This window comes from Taudactylus pleione, unplaced genomic scaffold (assembly GCF_031769625.1).
Source record: "Taudactylus pleione unplaced genomic scaffold, aTauple2 ptg000019l, whole genome shotgun sequence".
Taxonomy (NCBI): Eukaryota; Metazoa; Chordata; class Amphibia; order Anura; family Myobatrachidae; genus Taudactylus; species Taudactylus pleione.
The window spans coordinates 36,669,173-36,693,419 of NW_028284421.1; the positions used below are offsets into that span (position 1 = coordinate 36,669,173).

The 24,247-nt window shown below is 44.4% G+C and overlaps 1 protein-coding gene across 1 annotated transcript in view; it reads right to left on the reverse strand.

Annotated features, from left to right (window-relative positions):
- Nucleotides 1-20,397, reverse strand: part of LOC148540548 (guanylyl cyclase-activating protein 1-like) — a 45,388-nt gene extending 24,991 nt beyond the window's left edge. Inside the window, exons 1-2 of the mRNA XM_088444304.1 lie at nt 19,984-20,397; nt 9,488-9,637 (exon numbers count right to left, since the gene is read on the reverse strand). Coding sequence (XP_088300430.1) covers nt 9,488-9,637; nt 19,984-20,181 — 348 coding nt within the window. The 5' untranslated portion in view covers nt 20,182-20,397. The remainder of the gene's footprint in view (nt 1-9,487; nt 9,638-19,983) is intronic.
- Between the last annotated feature and the right edge of the window lie 3,850 nt (nt 20,398-24,247).

Genomic DNA, 24,247 nt, shown 5'->3' on the forward strand with positions numbered 1-24,247 from the left:
AAGGAAATGGTAGCATAGAGGGGGAAAAGTAGTAAAATAAAGGAAATGGTAGCATAGAGGGGGAAAAGTAGCAAAATGAAGGAACAAGTGCACAACTTAGGGTAAAAAGGCAAAGACAGGTCCGATAGGAGTGACCTCTGCCATGCCGCCATGCATGCTTATACTAAATCTGCAACTTTATACCAATTCCTTTGCTACAAAAATCCTAATCCTAAATGCTTGCCCCAGGACTATGGCAGGTGCAATTTCACAGTCTTAAGGCCTCCATGCATAAAAATCTTTCACTTTTTCAATTGATTGCAGAATTGCAATCGATTGAAAAAGGGAAAGATTTTTATACACAATCGATTGCAAATTGCACGATCGCTGCAATCAATCTCTGATGTATGGGGGCCATAAGGTTGGGTACACACGTAAAGATTTTCTGTCCAACCATCCAACTAGTTGGATGGTTGGAAAATCTGGTAACGTATGAGAGTAATTGATGATCAGCAATTTGCTCCTAAATACCAGAAAACAGATGAAAGTGGTCGTCAGACAAGTTTGTTAAATGTTTGATCTCAACAATTTGTTCAAACAACAGTTTTTGTCCATTTTCTGGCATTTGGGAGCAAATTGCTGATTGTCATTTGCTTTCATACCTTACCAGATTTTAATTCCAACCAATCAACTAGTTGGATGGTTGGACAGAAAATCTTTACGTGTGTACACAGCTTAACTCTGGCCTCCCATGACTGTGGCTGAGCACCTGTAAATGTAGCCACTTTCACTGACACACCCATAACATGCCCATGAGATGGATTAATTTTGAGTGCACTTCTAGAGATCTCCCAGTCACTGCCCACGAACGCCCATTACTTTTCTGCCCCATTTTTGAAACCATTTGTCCCGATTGTAACAGCATCTTTGTGCGTACACTTTGTTTCATGCATGCACTGTAGGGGCTTTACAAATTTTTGCGCATGCATAGTTGCTAAAAATCGCTCGACTATGGGAACATCGGGATTGCATGTGACTCATAATAAGGCACTATGGGCCTGATTCAACAAGGATCGCAATTGCTTCTACGCATGCCATCGGCCGATTGTAGCATACTGCGCATGCATCGCAGTGCACGAACTAGCTATTGCGATTGGGACTGCGGTTGCAGTGGCTATGCAGACCTATTGCAGAGTGATTAACAGGAAGTGCTGTTTGTGGGTGGTGACAGGGGGTGGTCAGGCGAACGCAGGCTTGCCAGTGCATTGGGACGGCGTTGCAGGGGCGTGCTTAAATTAGCCACTGCAATACTATACGCAACCTGAGGCCTCATAACGTACACTGAAAGAAGCAATTCCTGAGTGAGCTCTGACCTGCCTTAACTGTGCGTATGGGTCAGATGTTACCGATGGTTTCGCTATGTTCCCCTAGTATATGGATGTGAGTTAGGGGAAGTGGGCGTCCTTATGGTAGGTTGCGATCGCAATGTGAATGCAAACGTTTACATATCAACTGCGTTGCGTGCGTATAAGCAGAATAGTGATCTTTGCTGAATCAGGCCCTATACACGAACTAAGCAAAATGGAGGAAAAAGTAGCAAAATTGAGGGGGAAAAAAGAAACAAAATTGAGGAAAAGTGCACAGCATGGGAATCCCTCCAGGCGTCTCGCACCACATGATGCAAAAAGGATAGGTGTATTAAGTCACATCTGTAGCTGCAACAGGTATTAAACATAAAAAAACTAAGCGCCTGAGTTGTACGCTAATGCATTCTCAACTGCGTCTTCACTCGCAATGTATTTGCAAAAATATCCTAATGGCTGGTAACAGATTCCCCGCCCGAAATAGTGTGCGCCGGACTGTGCAAATGTTACTACACCCACTTCCCCTATCTGCATAAGGGGCGTATTTATAATGGGTGCAGGGTGTGCAGGGCACACAGGCCTCTGGGTCCAGGAGGGGCCCACATCGCACACCCTGCACCTATATTTTCTAATACTTACCTCTCCCACATTGGGTGTCTCAGCCCAGCACAAAATGCTGGACAATGGCCGCCGCAGCCATTTTCCTGCCGTTTTGCACATACACAGTGAGTAAATCGCCTTTGCATGCGCAGTAGACTCTGGGCACAGACTAGTGCCCAGAGTCTACTGCTGCTGCGGTCAGCCATCAGTCTGCTCTCTTAATACACCCCTGATCTGCGTTATGTGCAGATGCTTCAGGGGTTGAGAAAACACCATCATCAACGCAACATCGGATGCAAAACGACTCCTCTGGTAAGGCCTGGGCTGCATAGATTCTGAATCAACTGTTTCTTTGAAACTAGCCTCTGAGACTGTGTGTCTGCGATGGGGAATGAAGCTGCAAGCGCAGACACACTCTTGGAGCTCATATAACATGCCCATGGGCCAACCTCTTTTTGCAAACACGTTTGGCCACCTCCTACACTCAGGGCCGGATTAATAATGGGGCGAGTGGAGCTTCAGCTCCAGGCCCACCATAAAAATAGGCCCGTTGTCAACAGGATCAGCTGGCAGTGTTGATAGAAAAAAAAAATCCTGCCTCAAGCTGCCAGCTGCTGTGTGCCGTGCTCTCCGTGGCCCTGCACACAGAGCTGGATTAAAGGGAGGGAACGGACATCGGACATTAATTTAAACGGAACTGCTGCAGTGCAAGGAAGCAAGCAGAGAGCGATTGGGCGTGTTCTGAGTGTGGGGGCGTGTTCCGAGTGTGGGGCGGGGCTAAATGGCCCAGTGTACTGTCCTCTTGCCTGTTGCTGACTGCTGGAGGTTTGCCATCATGGGACAGAGGGCGGATGATCTGCTACAGAGCCCCTGTTTACTTTCAACTCCATAGTGATAACATCCAGTACCTGGCTGCAAGGTAAAAGAGAGTTTAACTACTGTTAAGTACAGTATGTGTGTGTGTCTCATGTGTGCATATATGATCCTCTGTATGTGTGACCCTGCATGCTTATTTGCACATGTAACCTGGTGCATATATGACTGCATATATGACCTGCTGCATGAGTGACTTTATATGTGATCTGCATGAGTGGCTCTGCCTATGTGAATACTTGTATATGAATATATGCTAAATAAATGTTTCTTATGTTATGGAAATGGTGTGAAAGGCTCTTTATTATGCACCGCCTACTTGTAGCTCCCTCTTACTATCTATCTAATTTATTATGACTATGCTGTTAATTTAAGGCTATAGGGACCCCCACTTTTAAGTGACTTGGACCCCCAAACCATTAATCTAGCCCTAGCCCAGCCCAATGAAAACCACCATGCTGCTCCCTCCCTGCACAGAGAGGGAGAACTCCATTATTTTCAGTTCAAATGAGTGAAGGCCCAGGTTTCATCATGACTTCGTCTATGACCAGTGCTCTGCATATATATATATATATATATATATATATATATATATACATATATTCCTTTTTAAGGACAACAGTGGATACGAATACATATATTTTCTAAATATATTTATATTCACACATGCACACACACACACACACACACACTAGTAAAGGGACTCGGTTTGCCACTCGCTCAGCCCCATCCTGCCTCCCGATCCGTCCAGGTCCCCTCCTCCCCAATCCATCCTTGCTCAATACTTACCCGTTCCTGGCACCCACAGAGTGGTCCTCCTCCGTCCTCTCCAGCTACGGCCTGTCCTGTGGCTCGCTGCAGTGGATGCTTTTGGCTCTTGTGGTGAGTGCCCCGGCTCCCACTATGCATGTCAGAGGCGGGACAGATCTTGGCGGATTAAGATATATATGTGTGTGTGTGTATGTATATACAGATTTATATATATATTTATTATTATGACACCAACACAGTGTACTATAGTCAGGATGTGTGATTCCAAATGCCGGGCAGCATTTGGAATCGCACATGGTATCATGGGATATGAGGTAAGCTATTTTATTTTAGTTTTGGCATACCCCTGACAACAGGAGTGCTATATTTTGTCCACATTCAGCATGTCGACTGTATAAAGTTGACATGTTCTGAATGTCGACATTCAGGATGTCAACAATTGAATGCAGCATTACATTATGTAGATGGAGGCCTATTATATGTGCTGCAGATTTATTTATACTTTTTTTCCTTTTAGACCTAGTTGATTTGTACATTTTCTATGTGATAAGGACTCTAATGCAGTTGTTACATTCTTTTTATTATATACGTGTCAGGTTTATTGGCTCATTGGGATTAGCATCTTAAGCTCACAGGATCATTATGTTTGTATATGTGTTATTACCTTCTTTCGTGTACTTGGGACTATTTATTTTTATGTATACACTCTATTATAGTAACTATTCAAACCCCAGTCAGGATGCGCCAACATGATTATGCACTTCTGCTTTTACCGGAAGCAGCTGCCGCTGATTGCAGCCTGCCAGGTCCATGCTGGAAACTCAACTATGGATATTTAAGGTGAGTTTATGATGTACATTGGGCCTGATTCACAGTTGTGCACAGAGAGACGCAACTGCTGTATGAAAATATGTAAAAGAAGCAGAAAAACACCCACTGCATGCTTTTGTGATCCGCTGCAGTATGCACCATCTGTATGAATATCGTTCATTTGAGTGACCCTCAGTTTACCAAGGATGGCTGTGAATTTCTCACTTCTGGGGCAAGTGAAGCTGCATCCAAGGATGCAGTCACAAGCCTCTGTACGCCCAGAAAATGGGGCTGACACACCATCATTTTGTGTAACTCTGGCCATCAACCCCCCTTCCCTGTCCCCACACAGCTGCAGCATGTCAATCATGCTGTGGCTTAGGGAGCACTGCAACCATAATCGCAGATAGAGATCTGCACATACGCAGTACAGGTTCTGTGCATGTGCAGATTAACAAACATCGGAGATATACGTAAATCATTGGGTTTGTGTACAACTTTCAATCAGGCCCATTGTTCCCTGAGGAGAAAATTCAATTCTGAAACATCGGAACACAAGTGTTGAGTGCTGACTCATCTTTTTAAAAGTTCCCTGAGTGCTGATGCCGATTGCACCTGGCAAGAATATATATTTGGAGGAGTGCCACACCCCCACAACATTGGTCATACCCTCCACATTACTAGTCAGACCCATGTTGTGTTGGTCACAACCCCTGCGCCGGCACACAATAGGCCCTTCATAAGTTTCAGCTCCAGGCCCATGTGGACCTTAATCTGGCACTGCCTACACTCCACCTAAGAATGCCCATGGATCACAGTCGTCTGCTCAGGACCTTGTGATCACGGAGACATTGCAAATTCTGTCTCAAACTTGTGGCTAATTTGTTCGCATAAATTAGCCACTGTGACGGCATTCACAGCTTGAGTACTCACAGCCAGTAGATTTCCCTCTGCAGGGGTCTTTATGTATGTCTTATGCTGGGTATACACTATACAATTATCTGGCTGATCTGCCCAGTTTCGACAGATTGGCCAGATAATTGCACAGTGTATGCTGGTAACCGATCGGAAAATATCGTTTGTTCGGGCAACCTGGATTGCCCAGCATGCCCGTTCAATCCGATATTTTCAAAGTACCACATTGGGCAGTGTATGTCCAGCTACGGCCGACTTCCACGTTCCTTCACAGAGAAGGAACGGGGAAATGTCTCCTTCTGGAGTGCAGATATCGGGACCAATACACCGTGAGATATCTCACAGTGTATGATGGGCCGGTTCTAGACCATGTGGACTTCAAGGCAAAGGTTTCCTTTGGTGCCCTGAGCTCAGGGGGTGTGGCCTGATCAGATGTGGCCAAAATAATAATTAAACAAAAATACTACATTGTGGCCCCATGCGTTGCACAGGGGGAGTTTTGTCATCGATGGGTGTTTTAGCTGGAACCATCGATGATAGGAAACTATCGAATAGCCTTGCATGTGCAGAAGAGGCTTTGCTGGAGAAAGTCAGCGTAGGGGCAAAAGTTTCCTCTGCACATGTGTGGCTCCCCTGGTGCTACAGTTGTCTGTTGCTGTGTGCACTGCTGAGGAGGATGAGATGGACCTCGGCTCATCTGCAGCAGCAGTGGTTTGGGTTTTTTGTGCTTGCACTGCGCATGCACCTTGGCTCAGGCAGTTGGCTGAGCTCAGCCTCACTCACCTTAGGGTGGAGACAGAGCTGACACATGCCACATAGGCATGGCAGGGTGGAATGGCACCTTGCAGCCAGGATTGCTGCTGCAGCACCCATGGAGCATTCTGTGGACGCTCCAGACAGGCACCCTGCACAGTATTTGCAGCCAATCGGGCGTCCTGCTGATGCCCAGTCAGCGATGCACTTACCGGAGTTGCCAGTCATACCACCTCTGTGCGACATATTGGCTCGGGGACGAGGGCAGCACAGGGCGCAATTGTGCCCTTTTACGGCTCTGCTTCCTCACTTGGCGTTAAACAGCCTTTCTAGTTGTGGTGTGACTTGTTAGTGCCGAGTGTCTTTTCGTGCAACTTTTTACCTTCAAATGCGTTTTATTCGCAAAGTGATGCAAATAGGGCGCACAAGCAGCCTCCGCTGATTAAAATGATATGTAGCATGCCTATATTCTGTGTGCAACTGCGGGTGTATGTGCATGCGAAATGCTATGCTACAGTGTCACAGTCACTAACACTCTAATGTAGTATTTCGTATGCAGATACACCCACAGTTGTGCACAGAATATAGGCATGCTGCATATCATTTTAATCAGCAAAAGCTGCTTGTGAATATGATGCATTTGAAGATAAAAAGTTGCATCCTATTCGCATTGCTTCCTGAATAAGATACATTTGAAGATAAAAAGTCGCACACAAAAATGCTCGGCACTACCGAGTTTTATGGCTCTTATATGTTATATTTTATGCGACTTGTAGTATACGGAGGTAAGATGTATGTGGACACATCTGTATTTTCTGAGGGTACAGACATTCATGGCTTTCTGGGTACTTCATATGGCGTCTGCGTTCCATGGGAGTTTCAGGGTGGAGACTGGGAGAGTACCTAAATTGATCACAAAAGGGGGTGGCATGGGTATGTTATGGGAGTGTCATGGGTGTGTTTTGGCATGGGGCTACATTCTCTTTTGCAGCACCACAGCCACAGTGGCCATAAATTAGAAAGTTACAAGGGAGGCTGTGCACCAGACAGGGGCTGCTCAAGTAGTTGATGTTGCGACTGATGGTGCATCAGTGGTGGAGTGATCAGAACTACCAGCGCAGTTGAGCATTGCTCAGATATGCAAAGTGGACGTCGCAGGGTTTGCTAAGTCCGTAGTACGGAAATACACGTTTGCATACTTTTGTGAATCCATGAGAAATAGAAGCTGTGCATGAACTGCATGCACCTTGGGATAAGGTCCTGAGTTATCTACATTTTATTATCATGTAAGACACATCCTTTGCTAACCGATTAATGGAGGTGTTAGGCGAATCAAGGCAAAGGTCTAACCAGGTGTGGAGACACCCAGTTTGGCGCCTCCAGACCTTCACACACGCCAAAGGGAGCGTGGCCTCGTGCCTTGGAAGCCACGCCCCCTGGTTTGTGCTGTTTCATGGACAAGACCATTGTCATCATGCTGGAGACTTGCCAAGTGCTCCGAGAGCAGCTAGAAAGCCCCCAACCACTCTGAGCACAAGGGTGTCTGGAATGGATGATTTGCGCATGCGCGTGTCACCCATCAGCGCTGCTTGCCACTCATTGACACTGTCCAAGGAGGTGACACCAATATAGGAGAGCAGCTCTGCTATTTTGATTTCACCCCTTTGAAAGGAGTCACCAAGTGCGGCCCGCATCACCCAAGTGATACACTGAAACAAGGTAACGGCACTCCAAACAGGGATGTAACTAAAACATTTTGAGCCCCATGGCAACATTTTGAAGGGACCCATGCCAAAATGCTTTTAGAGAGACATCTTTCTCTGAAGTGGTTGTTTATTTTATGCCCAATAATAGTGCCCTACCTTATTTTATTACTCATAGTTGTGTCCCAGTTCACATTATGCCACAAAGTAGTACCCAGTTCACATTATCCCACACTGTAGTGCCCCAGTTCACATTATGCTATACAGTGCTCCCAGGACACATTATGCCCCAATATGCCCAGTTCATATTGACAGGATCCTGCTTAATGCGCTCCTCGCTGGTACTCTAGCCTTGGAAATGGTGGTTGCCCCTACATCATCCCATTGCTGTTCATAAATTATTCTGTGAGCTGGGTTAACTCCACAACATAATACCACCAGACCTCTGTACATGCTACTTAAATGTCCTCCAGACCTACCACATGCCATTAGTTCTCCCAATGAACCCCTTAAATGCGAAATCACATCCCAGATTTGCGAGAGGGGTAAGTGCCACATTGGTGAGTTTTAATGCCACAGGAGAGTCATCTTTTGGCATTGTTGGGTGGGGGTGAGTAATACGCTCCATAATTATTGCCCAGGTTGATTATACATATAGTGACACATGGGTGGGTATTTATGAACATTAATAGGTTGGGGGGCTCTTCCACTGGGGATCTATTATCACTAGGGGTGTGAAGATTAATGCCACTCGGGATCTACTGCCCCTGGGGGGGGTCTCTTGCCACTTTGGGGTGGGAGGCACTATTACAATGGGGGCTTATGGAGATGGGGTGCAAGGCACTCCCAAGGGATATATATATATTTTTTTATACAATTTTAAAATACATTTTAAAAAATACTTTCTAAACCTATTTTAAAAAAAATAACAATTCCTGAGAGGTTTTTTTGTGAAAAATTAGCCAGTTGAGTGATTAAATATCTTTCTGTTCCCACCGCATTGCCACAAGTTCCTTAAATTCTCCTCAGTCCTCCCCACATAGCATCAGACCATCAAACATGCACCTTGCGGTAAATGTCCATGAAAATTAGTTACATCCACTCAACCCTCCCCTCAGACCTCACACATGCCCCTTAATTGCCCCTCAGACCTACCTACATGCCCTTAGACCACAACATATGCCTTTGCCCCTGAGCAAAGACAGCATTCTGCATGGGATACAGCAGTATTTTGTTTCCTATTCTCTGCATCACCTATAGTAGTTCTGTTGACACATTGGACATTGGTTGTTTAGCTTCCACAGGGACATACCTGATACCCAGCCCAGTGAACTCCACAGTCTGATTGATCTGCTAAACTATAGTACTGATCCTGCTGGAGACTGCCCCATGCTCACTGGTTGGATCCTCATGTCTATGACTGTGTGGAGCAGAGTATCCTGCTCTTCCTCTACAATGGACTGGAGCATCAAATTTATTGGCAGTGGAGGAAGTGCTGCTGATTGACTCCCGCTATCTTTGTCATGTATTGTAAAAAACATGCTATAACAGGGAAGGTGGGCTCCTAAACCTCCAGGTGCCATAGCAACAGCACCCTCTGCACCCACTATAGGTACGCCCCTGGCATACATTGCTCTATATCTAGAGATCAAAAGAGTCTTGAATAAGCTCTACTCAGCACCCTTTCTTCTCATCATCTAATGCGTAGCTCAGTCTCACCTTGATTATATTAAGCAATTCATGGCGATCAATGCAGCCATTTCCATCCACATCATAGAGTTTGAAATACCACCGCAGTTTTTGCTCAATTTTTCCACGAAGAACCAGGCTGAGAGCAGCAACATACTCCATGAAATCAATGTATCCATCCTGGAAAAGTTTAACTGTCATTAATAGTGATCTTTTAATAATGTTCAGTATATATAATATGTGAACTCATCAAAGTAGTCTATGTCCACTTTGTAATTAGTCATTCAGAGATAAACAGAGATGTGATACTGGAATCCACAAACAAGCAAATTCTTTCAACAATAATCTATTATTAATAATTACAGTGCATATTAAACACTGTACAGTTTGCCTGATTTTAAGATACAGAGATCCATAAAGTAGAAGTGTCACCTATACACAATTTCTATTGCCTGAACCTGCAGCATTGGTATTATGAGGCTTGATGTATATTCATTAGATTTGGTTATTAGGACTTGGTAATCTTAATAAAATCACTTCAGTACAGCACATGAATGCCTCTAATTTGTGAAATTGACAAGTTGTTAATTGCATTTATGCTTAGAGTTGTAACTTGTTGCCCTGGTGAAAACAACAATAAACAATAGAGTCATATACAAATTAGGGGAAAAAAACAAGTTTCTTCAATTTTAGAGTCATCATGCATCTATAATAATACCGGCTTCTTCTGATGAGAGGAGCTGGGCAGATTGGGCATTCCTTGATGAATGTTGGCTAGAGATACCAAAGATAGGGCATCAGTCATTCCTGTCCATGGGATACTGGCTCTGATTCAGAGCCGGACTCTCTGACAGAGCGTTCGATCTGAATCAGGGCCGTCCTTCTTCATTTTTTGAGCGGCCTCCTGGCCGCTCGTATAGCTGTGGGTGACCACCCACAGCTATAGCGAGCGGCCAGAAAGATGGTCGTGATGGTCAAGACCATCGCGACCATCGGGTTTGCGACGAGACCCTTGTGGTAGGGTCTCGTTGCCGCAAGCCTTGGAGTGCTTTCGACTCTATCAGAGCCGAGAGCACTCCCACTGACATCACTTGTGATGTCAGTGGGGCCGGCCCTAGACAGTAGGCGTTCCCATGGGAACGCCTCCGTCTGGTCAGCCACGCCCCTGGCACGCCCACCAAAGGGGGAGTGCTGTCACTCACCATTGACAGCACGCCCCCTTTGTAGCGAGACCCGGAGCGATGGCTTGCCCGTCGCGATCCGGGTCTCGCGCATGCGCACGACGGAGCTGCCTCCGTCGTGCGCGTGCACACTGGGCCAACATCGACCTGCTTGTGAGCGCTCAGCGCTCGCGAGCGGGTCTGAATTAGGCCCACTGTTTTTACCATCTAAACACCCTTCATATGCACACAAATGCAAAGGTGATAAAAACATTAATATTAAGAAATGTGACACAGGAGCAGGGTCGGACTGGACCACAGGTGTACAGGGGAAATTCCCAGTGGGCTCCACTGCCTGAGGGCATCACCCTTTTCTCTAGGGATCAGTGAGCAGGATCATGGATGAATTTGGGTGTTTGGTTTGTTTCTGTGGACACTACACCAAGATTAGCCCTCCTGTCAATCAAAGAGGATGGTCCTGGGTTACCCCGTCCCCTTCTTTTATAAAAGGGCTCTATTCTTTGCATGTCCACTCTAATGGTTGGCAAACTCCATCTGTGGTGGCTGGCCACACCCCCTCTAGTAGCTGTCCCCACTCCTTACTTTTGGGCTTTTACCACCCTATCCCTCCTGGGCCCTTCATGCCCCAGTCCGACACGACACAGGTAATAAAGACAACACTGATGTCCCCTTATTCTCATAACTTATCTAAGAAATAAATGGGTACACTACACTATCAATTTCTCTGCAGCAAAGTTTAGAAGGATGAACTCTCCTCCCTATCCTCCCAGCTGCGTCACAATAATTGTGATTGCCTGGGAGGAATTGGCATACTGGAGTTGTACCTGGCTGAAGGGGGTATAAGGCTGGAGGCTGAGTAAATGTGTTTGCGGACTTGCACATAGGCAGTCTAGAACACATATGTGCTGTTTTATGTGCGGGTGACAAATAAATGCTGATGATGACTATCACAAGTAATAGTGAACCAGGGGTGGATCTGGGAGGGGGGTGATCATGGCAATCCCCTCATGTTACTTCTAACCTGCCCACTACCACTGGTCATTGTATACATCAGGCAGGGAGAGATCCTCCCCTGAACAGTACACAGCAGGATCCATGGCGGCTGCTGTCGCTGAGGGGGGTGGCTATCAACGGCAGCCATGTCGGGGGCATGTAGGTGTCAGGGACTGTGTTGAAAGAGGCAGTTACAGTAGCCATGTACTGCTGGACACTTTGAGCTACTATAGCGTTGTTCTAATGACCGATGGTGCAGTTGATGTCCGATCAATGGTGCGTCTGAGCTCTGGAAATACAGGGGAAAAAATTTGTAGGGTTCCCCTGTAATTTCCATAACCAGCACCTGGCTATTTCTAGCGGGGGGTAATGCCACAGCCAGGGAAACCCTATCAGCGGGTCGCCCGGCCAAAGCATTACCCCTAACCGCTAGTCAACTGTAATGTGTGATTCATTACACAGAGTGTATGTACAAAGGCACTGTTGTAGGCGAGGTGCACAGTATCAGAAATGTTGTGGAGATCCCTGGGGATCACTCGTGATGTCAGTGGGGCCACCCTCAAACGGCAAGCGTTCCTTCGGGAACACCTCAGTTTGGCCAGCCACCCCCCCCCCCCCCGACCTGCCTACCAAACGGGGCGAGCTGTCGATAAACATCGACAGCCACCCCTTTTGGATGCGAGCCCCGGAGCGAGTGATTTCTCGCTTGCTCCGGGGCTCGCGTATGTGTGCACTGCCCGGCCATCGACCCGCTTGCGAGCGCATAGCGCTTGCAAGTGGGTCTGAATCAGGCCCATAGTCCGTTAATGGGTGTGTTATGGGAGTGTCACAGGCATAGTGCAGCACAGGTGATGTATTGGTTAGCATTACTGCCTCACAGCACTGAGGTCATGGGTTCGATACCCACCACGGCCATAACTGTGTGGAGTTTGTATATTCTCCCTGTGCTTGCGTGGGTTTCCTCCGGGTACTACGGTTTCCTCCCACACTCCAAAAATATACTGGTAGGTTAATTTGTTCCCAACACAAACTAACCCTAGTGTGTATATGTGTGCGCATGTGATAGGGAATATAGATTGTAAGGTCCACTGGGGCAGGGACTGATGTGAATGGCCAAATATTCTCTGTAAAGCGCTGCGGAATATGTGTGCGCTATATAAATAACTGGTAATAATAATAATGTCAGTAACAGCGGCTGCGTACACAAACGCACAGCCGCAGACACAGGAAGAGAAATTGTACCTGCATGAGGGCTGGTGCAAGTTTCAATGGTGCAACTGATGGGTGGCGCCAATCAGTATTACTGCATTTCCTGGTGCTAGATATGGGCATCATTATATGTCATATATATCATTTTGTTGTAGTGTGTTGCTTTGTCCAGTATAGTATATGCTTGGTGTTACTTTGTGTCTGCTACCATGTGTGCATACTGTACAACTTATTTGAGATTTAAAAAGTAACAAAAGTGCTCATGGTCTCTCCAATTTTCAGTTTCTTACTTTGGCTGACATCTTTGTAAAGCACTGTGGATTAGGCTGGCATCATAGAAATAAATATAAATAAAATAATAATTGGATGGATTGTTATCTATGACAACAGAATGAGACACAGGGATGCAGCACTTTTATTTTAACTACTGATCTCTTCAGATCAAACATTTAGTGCATTATTTACAATGTTGTCTTAGCTACCCAAACATAGCCTCCATGTAATCAGTATAACTTGATACACAAACATATTAACATATAATAACAAACTTGCTAGAAAATCTGGAGGACTCAGGAATATCAAGGAGCTCTCCCGGATAGACAGCCTTACCACATCCTGTTCATTTCTGCAGCAAAGTTGGCTAATTGGTGCTTTGACGAATAGCATCATTGTGGACTCAGGGCCTGATTCAGAGCCGCTCATAAGCAGCCGCTCGTTCGCTCTGAGCGATGTTTGCACAACTGCGCATGCGTATGGGTCGTAATGCGCATGCGCAAACCAGTCATTGCGGTCGGAAATTGTGCGCTCGCAAAACAGCGAGGGGCTGCTAATTTGATTGACAGAATGTACCGTTTGTGGGTGGTAACGGGAAGGTGCTTGAAAACGGGGGAGTGGAGATCCGAACGCAGGCATGCCTAACAGTCAAAAGGGCGTTTAGTGGGAGTGCATAATTAGTAAAGGAGCGTCATCGACCACGTCACTTGGTTGTCTTTTAGCCTGAACTGCTCGCAGTGATAGCGGTAAGAAAAACCTACCACAAGCACTGCGAGCAGTTCAGATGCCTTTCGATGTACCCGATTAATCTAATAAATACCGGAGATAATGTGTGTTGCGAACGGCAAAGGGGCATCTTTACAAAATAGCAAGCGCATTTTTCGTTCGCTCGCTCAGACATAGAGGCATCAACAAACCGCAAAGAGCGAGCGCTCAATTTAAATAGCCGGCCCCTTTTTTGGAACGACCATCCGCAAATAGCGTCCGGCTCTGAATCAGGCCCTCACTTCCTACTGCAAAATGCTGCAAAACCCAACATTTTACATCAGGAGCAGGACTGTGATCACGCAATTAATTGAGTCACGCTCCTCATAGTTGCCTCTAGGGATGACCATCGAACATCAGTGTTTTCAAAACATTGATGGTTGTTGGCCGATGTTAACTAGTTTTGGCATCGATGGAAGAGAACCAATGGTTCTCCACCATAAATGGATGAGTGGAGCCAATGGTTTTTTTTTCATTGCAGGACAGAGCTTAGCCCTGTCCCCTGGTGGGCGCTAAGCCCCGCTCCTATTTGTGATTGGCCCGTGGCCCATCACACCCGCAGCAGAGGTGACCATCGAGGAGGTGCAAACCATTGATGGTTCAACATAGATGGCTTTTGTGCCATCGATGGTAATCACCGATGGGCCCATCGACGGTAACCATCGATGGACACCCCACCAATGGCCATCCTTAGTTGTCCCTCAGAGCTCCAGCTGCAGAAACTCCAAGAGGGGAGCCCCACAACACCAGCAACTATGTGTAATAGTAACATTGACATCATAGAACAGCAGGTCGCCAGGATATCTTACAGTGTGAATCAAGGACTAGCCAGCCAGTGACATACTCATATAAGCATTTCTTAGTTATTGACTGTGTAACTTAAGGCAAAATAAAAATGTACATAGCTGCCATAATTTAAAAGTATGTCCCTGGAATGGTTTTATTTTGCAAATGTCATTATATACAATAATTAACAAACTGCAAAGTGCAATTCTAATGATCCTTTTAATATGCTATCCTCATTATCTATTCTTATTATTTAAACTAAGTATGAGTTTGAAGCAAGGCAAGATTAAGGACTATGGGAGCCCCTGGGGTGAAAATCTGTGGGGTCTTCCAGACCAAGGTGAATGTGTATTAGCTGGTGCCATAATAAGCAACGCTATCCTTATATACGCAAACTCATTACATATTGTGAATATATGTAAATTGTCACCTAGATACATAGAATTGAGAGGATAAATTATTGGTTTTGATCTTTGCTTTTTTAAATGTACACTCATTTGTAGGGATTCACTGTTATAGTTTTATATTTTGCTTCTTTTTAAAAGTTACAAGCATGGTAAATAAGGAGCAAATTATCATGTTGCATTGGGACAAATTTAAAATGTGTGAACAGATTTATCATTTCATGGTGGGGGCAGGATGTAGCAAAGCTAATTATTTAGTAAAACTGCAGTTAATTACAACACATATTGATCCACATATGTATTAAAAAGGGTCCACATTGTACAGTATATTAGAGATATCCACTGTGGACCCATGGCACAGCAGTCCCCATAGAATTCTATAGGGCTGCGATGTGCCCGTATGCAGTAAGCTCTGCAAAGCAAAACTTTCTGGAGCTTCTGCTCGATAAGCAACATCATCTATAGATGGTGTTGTATATAGATGCCTATGGGCATCTTTTTGCAAGAAGCCCCATACAGGGATCCGAATGATCCTTCTCCATCCCCTGATGATTGTGCATGCGGAGGGTGATGGCCGTGCATGCACAATAGGACTCCTGAGTCATAAACCCAGAAGTCCTCTGTTTGCAAGGGACAGAACTTATGGGAAGAGGAAGAGCTTGCCCAAGAGGTAGGTTTCTCCATATTAAGCATAATGGGCCTATTTCAGAGCTGGATGCAGCAGTGACGTTGGAAGCAAGCAGCCGCTGTTTTCAGTGTTGCATCCAAGTTACACTGCACATAAGCCCTGATGGTTACCACCGGTGCATGCGGTATGGATTTGGATGCAGAGAGTGGCAATTTCAGTGGGCATTGCACTGATTTTGGTGGTCTCCATAGGGCTGGTGCAACGTCGGATGGTACGAACGATATGCGACCAATGGTGCGGCTTTGTACGCACAGCAGTGGATTAGTGCCGCGGCTGGTGGAAGTCTCTGTATGAATCCAATTGGCTGTGGCGTAAACATAAAAACACAGTCACACTTCTGAAAAAGATGCAGTCCCTGCATTAGCGCCCACCCCTCAATCAGACCCAGTATATGTGATACATCGTACATCCCGCCCTGGGTGGTTTATAGCACAACTCTAAACTATAGTATAAAACTATAAAAGTTGTAAAGTATTTGTGGACCACATGCAAAAGCAGACAGTGGGCCTGATTCAAAGGTGGATGCCGGAGCCCATCTGTGACTTTATGGAAATGCCAATACAAAGTACTTCCCTTGTGTACATTCGTGGGTCTGAATGTGCTAGGACTGAGATGCCCACATTCAGCACCTATACACTCTGTAAAACCAATTGGTGCATCTTTAAACGCCATTAGTCGCAGCTCTACAGTATGGGCAGTTTCTCCGCCCGAGTATGGTCTCCTATGTGAGCAGTCAAGCTTCTGTGTACACAACCTTATATTATATACCCCTTGCATTGCAACATGGTTTGTTCAGGAGAATATATATATATTTTTTGCTTTGTGTCTACCTCTAGAGGCGCACATCCACTAGGAGATGTTAATGAGCGATTGAATGATAACAATATCGTTAACGTTCAATTGCTCATTAATCATCCATGAATCGTGCACTAAAATATTGGAAATGACCAGCGATGCGCGCTCCCACTGGTCGTTTCCGACATCAATCATCGCCTGAACATGCTGGTCAATCTGCCGATAATGACAGATTGGCCATGTTCGGGGATGATGGAGGGTGACTGCACTGAGCGACTGATCGTTCAGTCTAGGCACTGCAGGGGATGGAGAACGACAGTACGAAAATGATGTTGTAATAGTACTGTTTTTCCCTAGTCGCCTAGTGGATGTGCCCCTTAAGAGGCCTATTTATCAAATAATATTTGTTGTATATACCTGCAAATATTAAGTATCACAACAATTTACCATGGAGAGACCACAGCAGATATCTCCACATCTGCCAAGGTCCCTCCATTTCCGACAGCAGTGCAGCCGCCATAGGTTTGTATAGGGTCTGCGAAGCTGTCAGATTTACCACGCACCGGAATGCAAAGCATTGCAGAGCAGAGCTTGGCCCCAGCAGCTATGCCTATGAGCTACACACCACAGACTTTTTGGGGGGAGAGGCATCTGTAGGATGCATGCGCAGCTGGCCGAAATAGAAAGTAAATCACTTTACTTGTACTGATCACAGGGGCAGGCCCCCTGTCCCGGCAGCTCAATGATAATACATTTTGGTGAGTAAGGATTCCTTATTGCTGCGAATTGCAGCGCTAAAATTATTTTATTATTATTATTATTAATATATATGCCCCTATATGAGGCACAAAGGTTATATTTTGCGTAGAGAATATCCAGCTAAAACCATTTATTAAATAGACATTCCAGTAGATGCTACTAATTATCCAACATGTATCTTAATCTGTGCAGCTCATCATTAACATTGTCATAGTTCAAACCTGAGAGCGTGGTGCCTAAGAAACTCATATCAGGCAGACGTGTCTTTACATCAAGGAGGACCATCTCATTTCTGGATGAGGTAGCTGTTACATATGTTGTGCTAAAAGTGTATCTACCTAATAGTTTTAGCTAAGTAGGGTGTTTTAGTTACAAAACATTTGATTCCACTTAACTGTTTAAAAGATCTACAAATTTGGACTATCCCTTTAATATTTATTAGGGATTAATTGTTGTGTCCTGAGGTTCTCTTGTAATGATCTTCCCGACTTACTTAGATCTGCTTAGCATTAGTTTTCTTGGAAATGGGGAAGAACACAGGGCTGGGGCATCAAAAATACTGATGCAATACCAAAGGTCATCAACATAGAGATCAATGTTTGAAACAGACACGTGGTATTAGTGTACAGTCAGTGCTGTGACCTTGGGGTATCCATAGAGTTTACAGTCAGTGCTGTGACCTTGGGGTATCCATAGAGTGTACAGTCAGTGCTGTGACCTTGGGGTATCCATAGAGTGTACAGTCAGTGCTGTGACCTTGGGGTATCCATAGAGTGTACAGTCAGTGCTGTGACCTTGGGGTATCCATAGAGTGTACAGTCAGTTCTGTGACCTTGGGGTATCCATAGAACAGCACCGCACTGGTCTGTAAAGCTAAAGGTTTTATTGTAACTTGTCAAACTTAACCTTATACTAGATTTTTACAGTATAGCAAAGGGAAAAAATCATGGAGTATTTGCAAAAGTGACAGAATAATTTATAGGTGTGGTCATTTGGTAATATAGTGGTGCGACATTGCACCTGTACACACATAGGCTTATTCCTCCAAAGGACATAAAACTGCTAGATTGGTGAAATAATAGCAAGTGCCTCAAGGTGCAAAACATTGCCTACTGTTTTATACCTTATTAAGTTTCACTTTTCCTGATTTCATAATATGAACTACTGTACTTGTCTTGTATGAGCCTCATTAAATGATCTCATTTGGAAAACTAAATAGGCACGGGGGCTGCATCCATAATATAAATATTCATAAATATTTGTGGAATTTCTTTATACAGTATTTAAAAGGTGCAAATATGAATATTCTGAGATTATTAGCACTTGTGTTATGTTGGGTACACACCTAGCAGATATATCTGCAGATTATGGTTGTTCATACACACTGAACAACCATCATTTGTCTTCTGGCCGCTGGTCCCGCTGGCTGGGGGGCGTGTTGCACCCCCTACCCGCAGACTCTGTTGCAAGTGTACGGGTGTTTGTCCTACCGCCCATACACACAGCACGATGTACAGATAAATTGCCAGATATATTGGGCATCGGCTGTGATGCACAGCCGACGCAATACCTCTGTGAACAACGCCGTTCACAGACATATCGCTGGTACACACTGGCCGACACACACAAGATATTGAAACAGTGAAGTGGATGTCAAAGTATGGTCGCTTACTCAGTCTGAACCATTTGTGCGATCACAGGAACAAATATAACCACTAATGTAATGTAAGTAACATATACTTTTTAATAATGGTGCAAAGATAAAATCAAAATGCTGGATAAAATGGTGAATGATATTAGAACAAGGAGACAGACAATACATAAATCCTAGCATAGTACAGTAATACATAAAATGAATTAAGAAATATAATGTTAAAATCTGGATGTAAGACTGTGAATCCAGATATAGATATAATCAAGTACAAGGTAAGTAAAACAGCAGAATAAGGGGTAGCACTCTTGGTAATAACAGCAGATATAAAGAGATAGCACTCGTAAATAGGACTTTCTGCGGATATATAAATATATAACTTTTAGATACAAGAGATGGCTCTCTTGAAATAAGACTTTCCATAAATAAAATGTAAAAATCAATAGGATAGATCCTACCCGACTGATGACTGATCGGCCAATCTGATCTGCCAGTGTGTGCGCAGCATTATATATAAAAAAAAGGCCTTTCCAACTATAAAGTGTGTGTGCAATTCAGCAAATTAGAAAACACCTTCAAATTTGCTAATTTCCACCCCCTGCAGTTCACACAGCAAAAATCTTTTATTTATACCACGCCTGGGTCACAATTGCATCTATATCAGTCATCCTGATCCTCGCTTCATCTCATCCGGATCAGTCTTGTGCTCTACATAAAAGCTTGGCTTGCAGAGTCTGGTGCAGAGGCTCATGATTTCACAACAGAGAATAAAAACCTTTCTTTGCCCCCCAAACTGCTGTCATAAATGTACATGACAGGCACATGAGTTAGTTGCTGTGATGCCAGATGTTAGCTTTAATCAGTGTAGTGCATGTTAGACTAATGATAGCATAGAAATCAATGGTTACTATTAGATACAATGCATTTATGGTATATTATTTAGTGAGCCCTACCTAACATGCTGTAATAACTGTTCTCTAAGAATACATTTCAGAGTATGTATGTACAGAAAAATATCTCACCTTGTTCATATCAAAGGTACGGAACATTTGCTCTATGTAGCTATTGGCTTCTCCGCTTAGTCCTCGCAAACCAAAGAATTGTTTAAATTCATGAAGGGTGAGCTGGCCTGATGGACACTCAGTCATGAACTTCTTGTACCAGTGGTGGATCTCCACTGCCTGTAGGTCGTCCACTGTAGAGCTGCTAGTATTGCCCATCACTGGTCCTGTTTAAATCTTCTCCCAAAAGTAAATTAGTATTTTCTAAGGCTTGAAAGTTTTTAGAATTATTGAGTGGTCTTCTCCAGGCCTGCAGGGGAAGACTGATACAGTATGTATCTACACACAACTTTTTAAACAGTGTCTATCAGTATATTCATCCCTCGATAACTTTAGCAGGTTCACTCTTATATTGTAAATCCATATATCCTTTGAGTTGTTGGTCCTATATTAAGTTCTGCTTATTATAACCAGGCCTTGATTCAGTAGGTTAGATAAAAATGCAGGGTGTTCTGTATTCTGTGGTCTCTCCGTTGTTGGCAGTCCCATCAGCACAGTTCCCCTTACTACAGAGATTCTGTTGCATTGCATTGTTGCTTTTAAACTGACCCCTACATCTTCTGGCAGTCACAGGGTGTTTAATCTAATGTAATGCCATCTAAAGAAGGAACATATTCATGGCAGGTTAATCTAAGACTTTAGAGATTATGGCTTTCATGTCAGAGTCATTGATGTGCATGTGTTGGTGTCTCATTGTATTTCTTATCTCCACAAAAACAAAGTGCCCCATATTATCGGTATCTAGGTTCTGTCTTTGGTTTTGGTTTAATTTAGGAAACAGACAGTAAGTAGTTATGAAAAGAGTCACAGGGATTTTGGGATCTATGCACTAAGGCACATATGGAGAAAAAAATAGCGCATTTCCACTCATTCCTCTATATTTGCCTCCTCTGGGTTTCATTGCACGGGCACCTGCTGGAGGGAGCATGCATGGTAACAAGATCAATCTATCATCATGCAGAGTGAGCAAAACTCTCCCCTCCTCATGCACCAAAACTGCTTAAAGCCTATGGAGGCTTACGGGCAGGAGAGAGATCTTTTGCTCTCTCTCTCCCGCAGCCACTGGTCTACGATGGAAGTTGTGTGTATGCGCAGTGTCAGCTTCCAAACGTGAAAAGATTTCTACAATATGCCGGGGATATAACTCACAGGAACAGTGGCTACCACATCCACTGTCCCTGCTAGTTCCCCTTTGTATATAGCGGGGATATTTTCATTATAAATTAAAACATCCGCCACAATAAGCCACAGCAGTTCCACGCTTATTATTATTACATAGGCCCCTTAATCTTGATGAACAGAAGACTATCTTTCAGCACCCCATTCTCTGACTGCCCCAACCATTTCTCAGCACCCCATTCTCTGACAGACCCAACCATTTCTCAGCACCCCATTCTCTGACTGCCCCAACCATTTCTCAGCACCCCATTCTCTGACTGCCCCAACCATTTCTCAGCACCCCATTCTCTGACACCCCAACCATTTCTCAGCATCCCATTCTCTGACACCCCCAGCCATCTCTCCAGCATGCATCATAATGCACCAGACTCGTTCCAGTTTTCTCCCACATTCCAATTGTATACTGGTCCCAAAGCATATTTTTGCACTTGGGTCCATCACTCACAAGGTCAGCCACTGCTTGTTTATATTGTGTTACTTCGCTATTGCTAGGGCCGTAGAAAGCTGGCCCGGGCCCCATTCCTATCGAGAAGGCCTGACCTAATATCGGGAGGCATGGCCACGCCCTCTAAGAAAACACCCCCATTTGTGCGCTGGGGAGGGGGCGCTGTGAGCCCCTCAGCCCAACGCAAATCAAGGTGGGGGGGGCGATCAGTGTGATCACCCCCCACCCCCCCAGGCAGAGGAGACTGCATCTGCTGCTGCTGAGCTGCAGAAGTGAGCAGTCTCCCACTGCAGCCCAGCACACAGCAGAGTGTGCTTGTCTTCTGAAAGGTAAGAGGGAGGGGGGGCAGAGTCAGTCCCAGAACACTCCAAGTGTGGACCTGAGTAATTAGTGCCCTCTCCCTCACCTCCTCCCACCCCAGGCTATTGCAGAGGCATCCAGTGATTTAACACTTTAATCAGGGTTGTTGTTTAAGTTATCCTTTGCTATTACTCTCCAGTGCCTCACACCTCGTCATGGTTCTGTCATTTACTTAGATCAGTTTAGCTTTCGTTAGGCAGTTTAGATCAATTATATAAGTCTTAGATCAGTTTAGCTTTGGTTAGGTATTTAGATCAGGTAGATAAGTCTTAGATTAGATTAGCTTCTGTTAGGTAATTTAGTTAGGAGGTTTGTTTGTTAGTATCTGCTTTTGTGTCTCATTTTTGTCATTGTATTGCATTTTACATCTTGCATTGCTTATGTTAGTACTCACCAATAACCTACTATAGGAGCCACAACCTGGTGAGTAAAGCTGCAAAGTCCAAATTGCCTCACAGTGGGCTCTGGTCTGGCGAATACTCGCTTAGACTCTGCATCCTAGTAGGGAGAGCTAATATTGACAGGAGGTTGCTCGTTATTATAATAAAGCATGTTGTTTTATTCTAAAACATCTCTGGTCATTTCAGTGTTCTTGGGAACCTCTACAAAAATTATACAACAACTGCAGAGAATAAACTGTTTTCCATTTCATTCTTAATTTACTTTCTATCTTTTACTGAGTCCATTGTTATTACTTTAATATTTATAATCTGAGACCCTTCTAAGTGAAAGTTATTGGTAACATACCTATTTAAACTCTAAGAAGCAAAATGAAAAAACACTGATACATTGTCAGCCAGCATCTGTGAGGAGGTATATCAACACCTCCTACAGATCTCAAGGGGATGGGGATCTATATTCATGTTTAGGAAATGGAGAAAAAAATACAGTGCTAATGGAAAAGGTGTATTACGTCACATATACTTACATAGAGTAGCGTGCTAAGTATAAAATTAAATAAAGTTTTATTCTATTAAGAAAAGTTGTAATAAAAAATCACAATGTATTACAATGAATGCAATTTAGAGGGAATCAGTATGTACGACCGCCGGCCGCATGGTTCAAATCCCGATGCCGGAAGACCGGCAGCAGTGAGGATCCCGACAGGGGATTTAGGTAAGTAAATCTAACCCTGTCCCCCCCTAACCCTCCCTTAGGGGTGCCTAACCCTAACCCCCCCTAAGAGCCTAAACCTAACTCCCCCGTCCCCGCAGCCTAAACTTAAGTCTCCCAGGGGGGTGCCTGATTAGAGCACCATTTGTGTGTCCATTTAAATATGCATAAATTAGTTCACTGGTCAATAGAAAAGAGAGACCTGACTCTTCTGAGTTTGGATGGATCGGGGCTAGTATTGCACCGTATAGAGCAGGGGTTCCCAACCACGGTCCTCAAGGCACACTAACAGTCCAGGTTTTAAGGATAACCATACTTGAGCACAGGTGAATTAATTAGTACCTCAGTTATTTTGATTTAACCACCTGTGCTCAACCATGGATATCACTAAAACTGTTAGTGTACCTTCTAGATAATACCTGGAATCTGGTTGGTTGCTATGGGCAACATCACTTCTAATAGAACTCCCATCTTAGTAAATTTGCCCCTTACTGTATAAATAATGATGCTATTGTATTTATCAATCTTACATTTCAGAGAACAAACAGTGGGCTCTGCACATTAGTAATGATATACCAACTGCACTGCAATTATAGCATTTATCTGTTGATTACTGCCAATGTATCTTTGTTTTTGTTTGACAAACCAATGACATTTTGTTGTATCATTGTTTTTTTATCAGCCAAAACAAAAAAATCAATAAAACTGAAAATCAATGCAAATTATACTAGCTACATTACTGTCCTAGTCAGAGTCCAGGGAAAGATGGGAATGCACAACTGGCACTTCAATTCCATTTGACTGTTCAAAATGACCGTGAAGGGGATATGTGAGCAATGGGACCAATCTTAACAGTAGATTGGTCCTCTCACTCATACCCCATCTGCGCAGTCAGTGGTGGACTGAGACATGAAGGGCCCACTGGGGAATGCAGTGGTAGGGGCCTATGCTTAAAGGTTGTGGTGATCCACCAGAGGGGGTGTGGTGAGCCACCATAGATGCTTGGCTAACCAATGGGCAAATCTTGGTGTACTTTCTATAGAAGGGTACCAAGCCCCCATGTTCCTGGTAACTGGCCACTAATGAGTAACAATCTATAATTTGAGGTCTGGAACCTGACACCTAGAG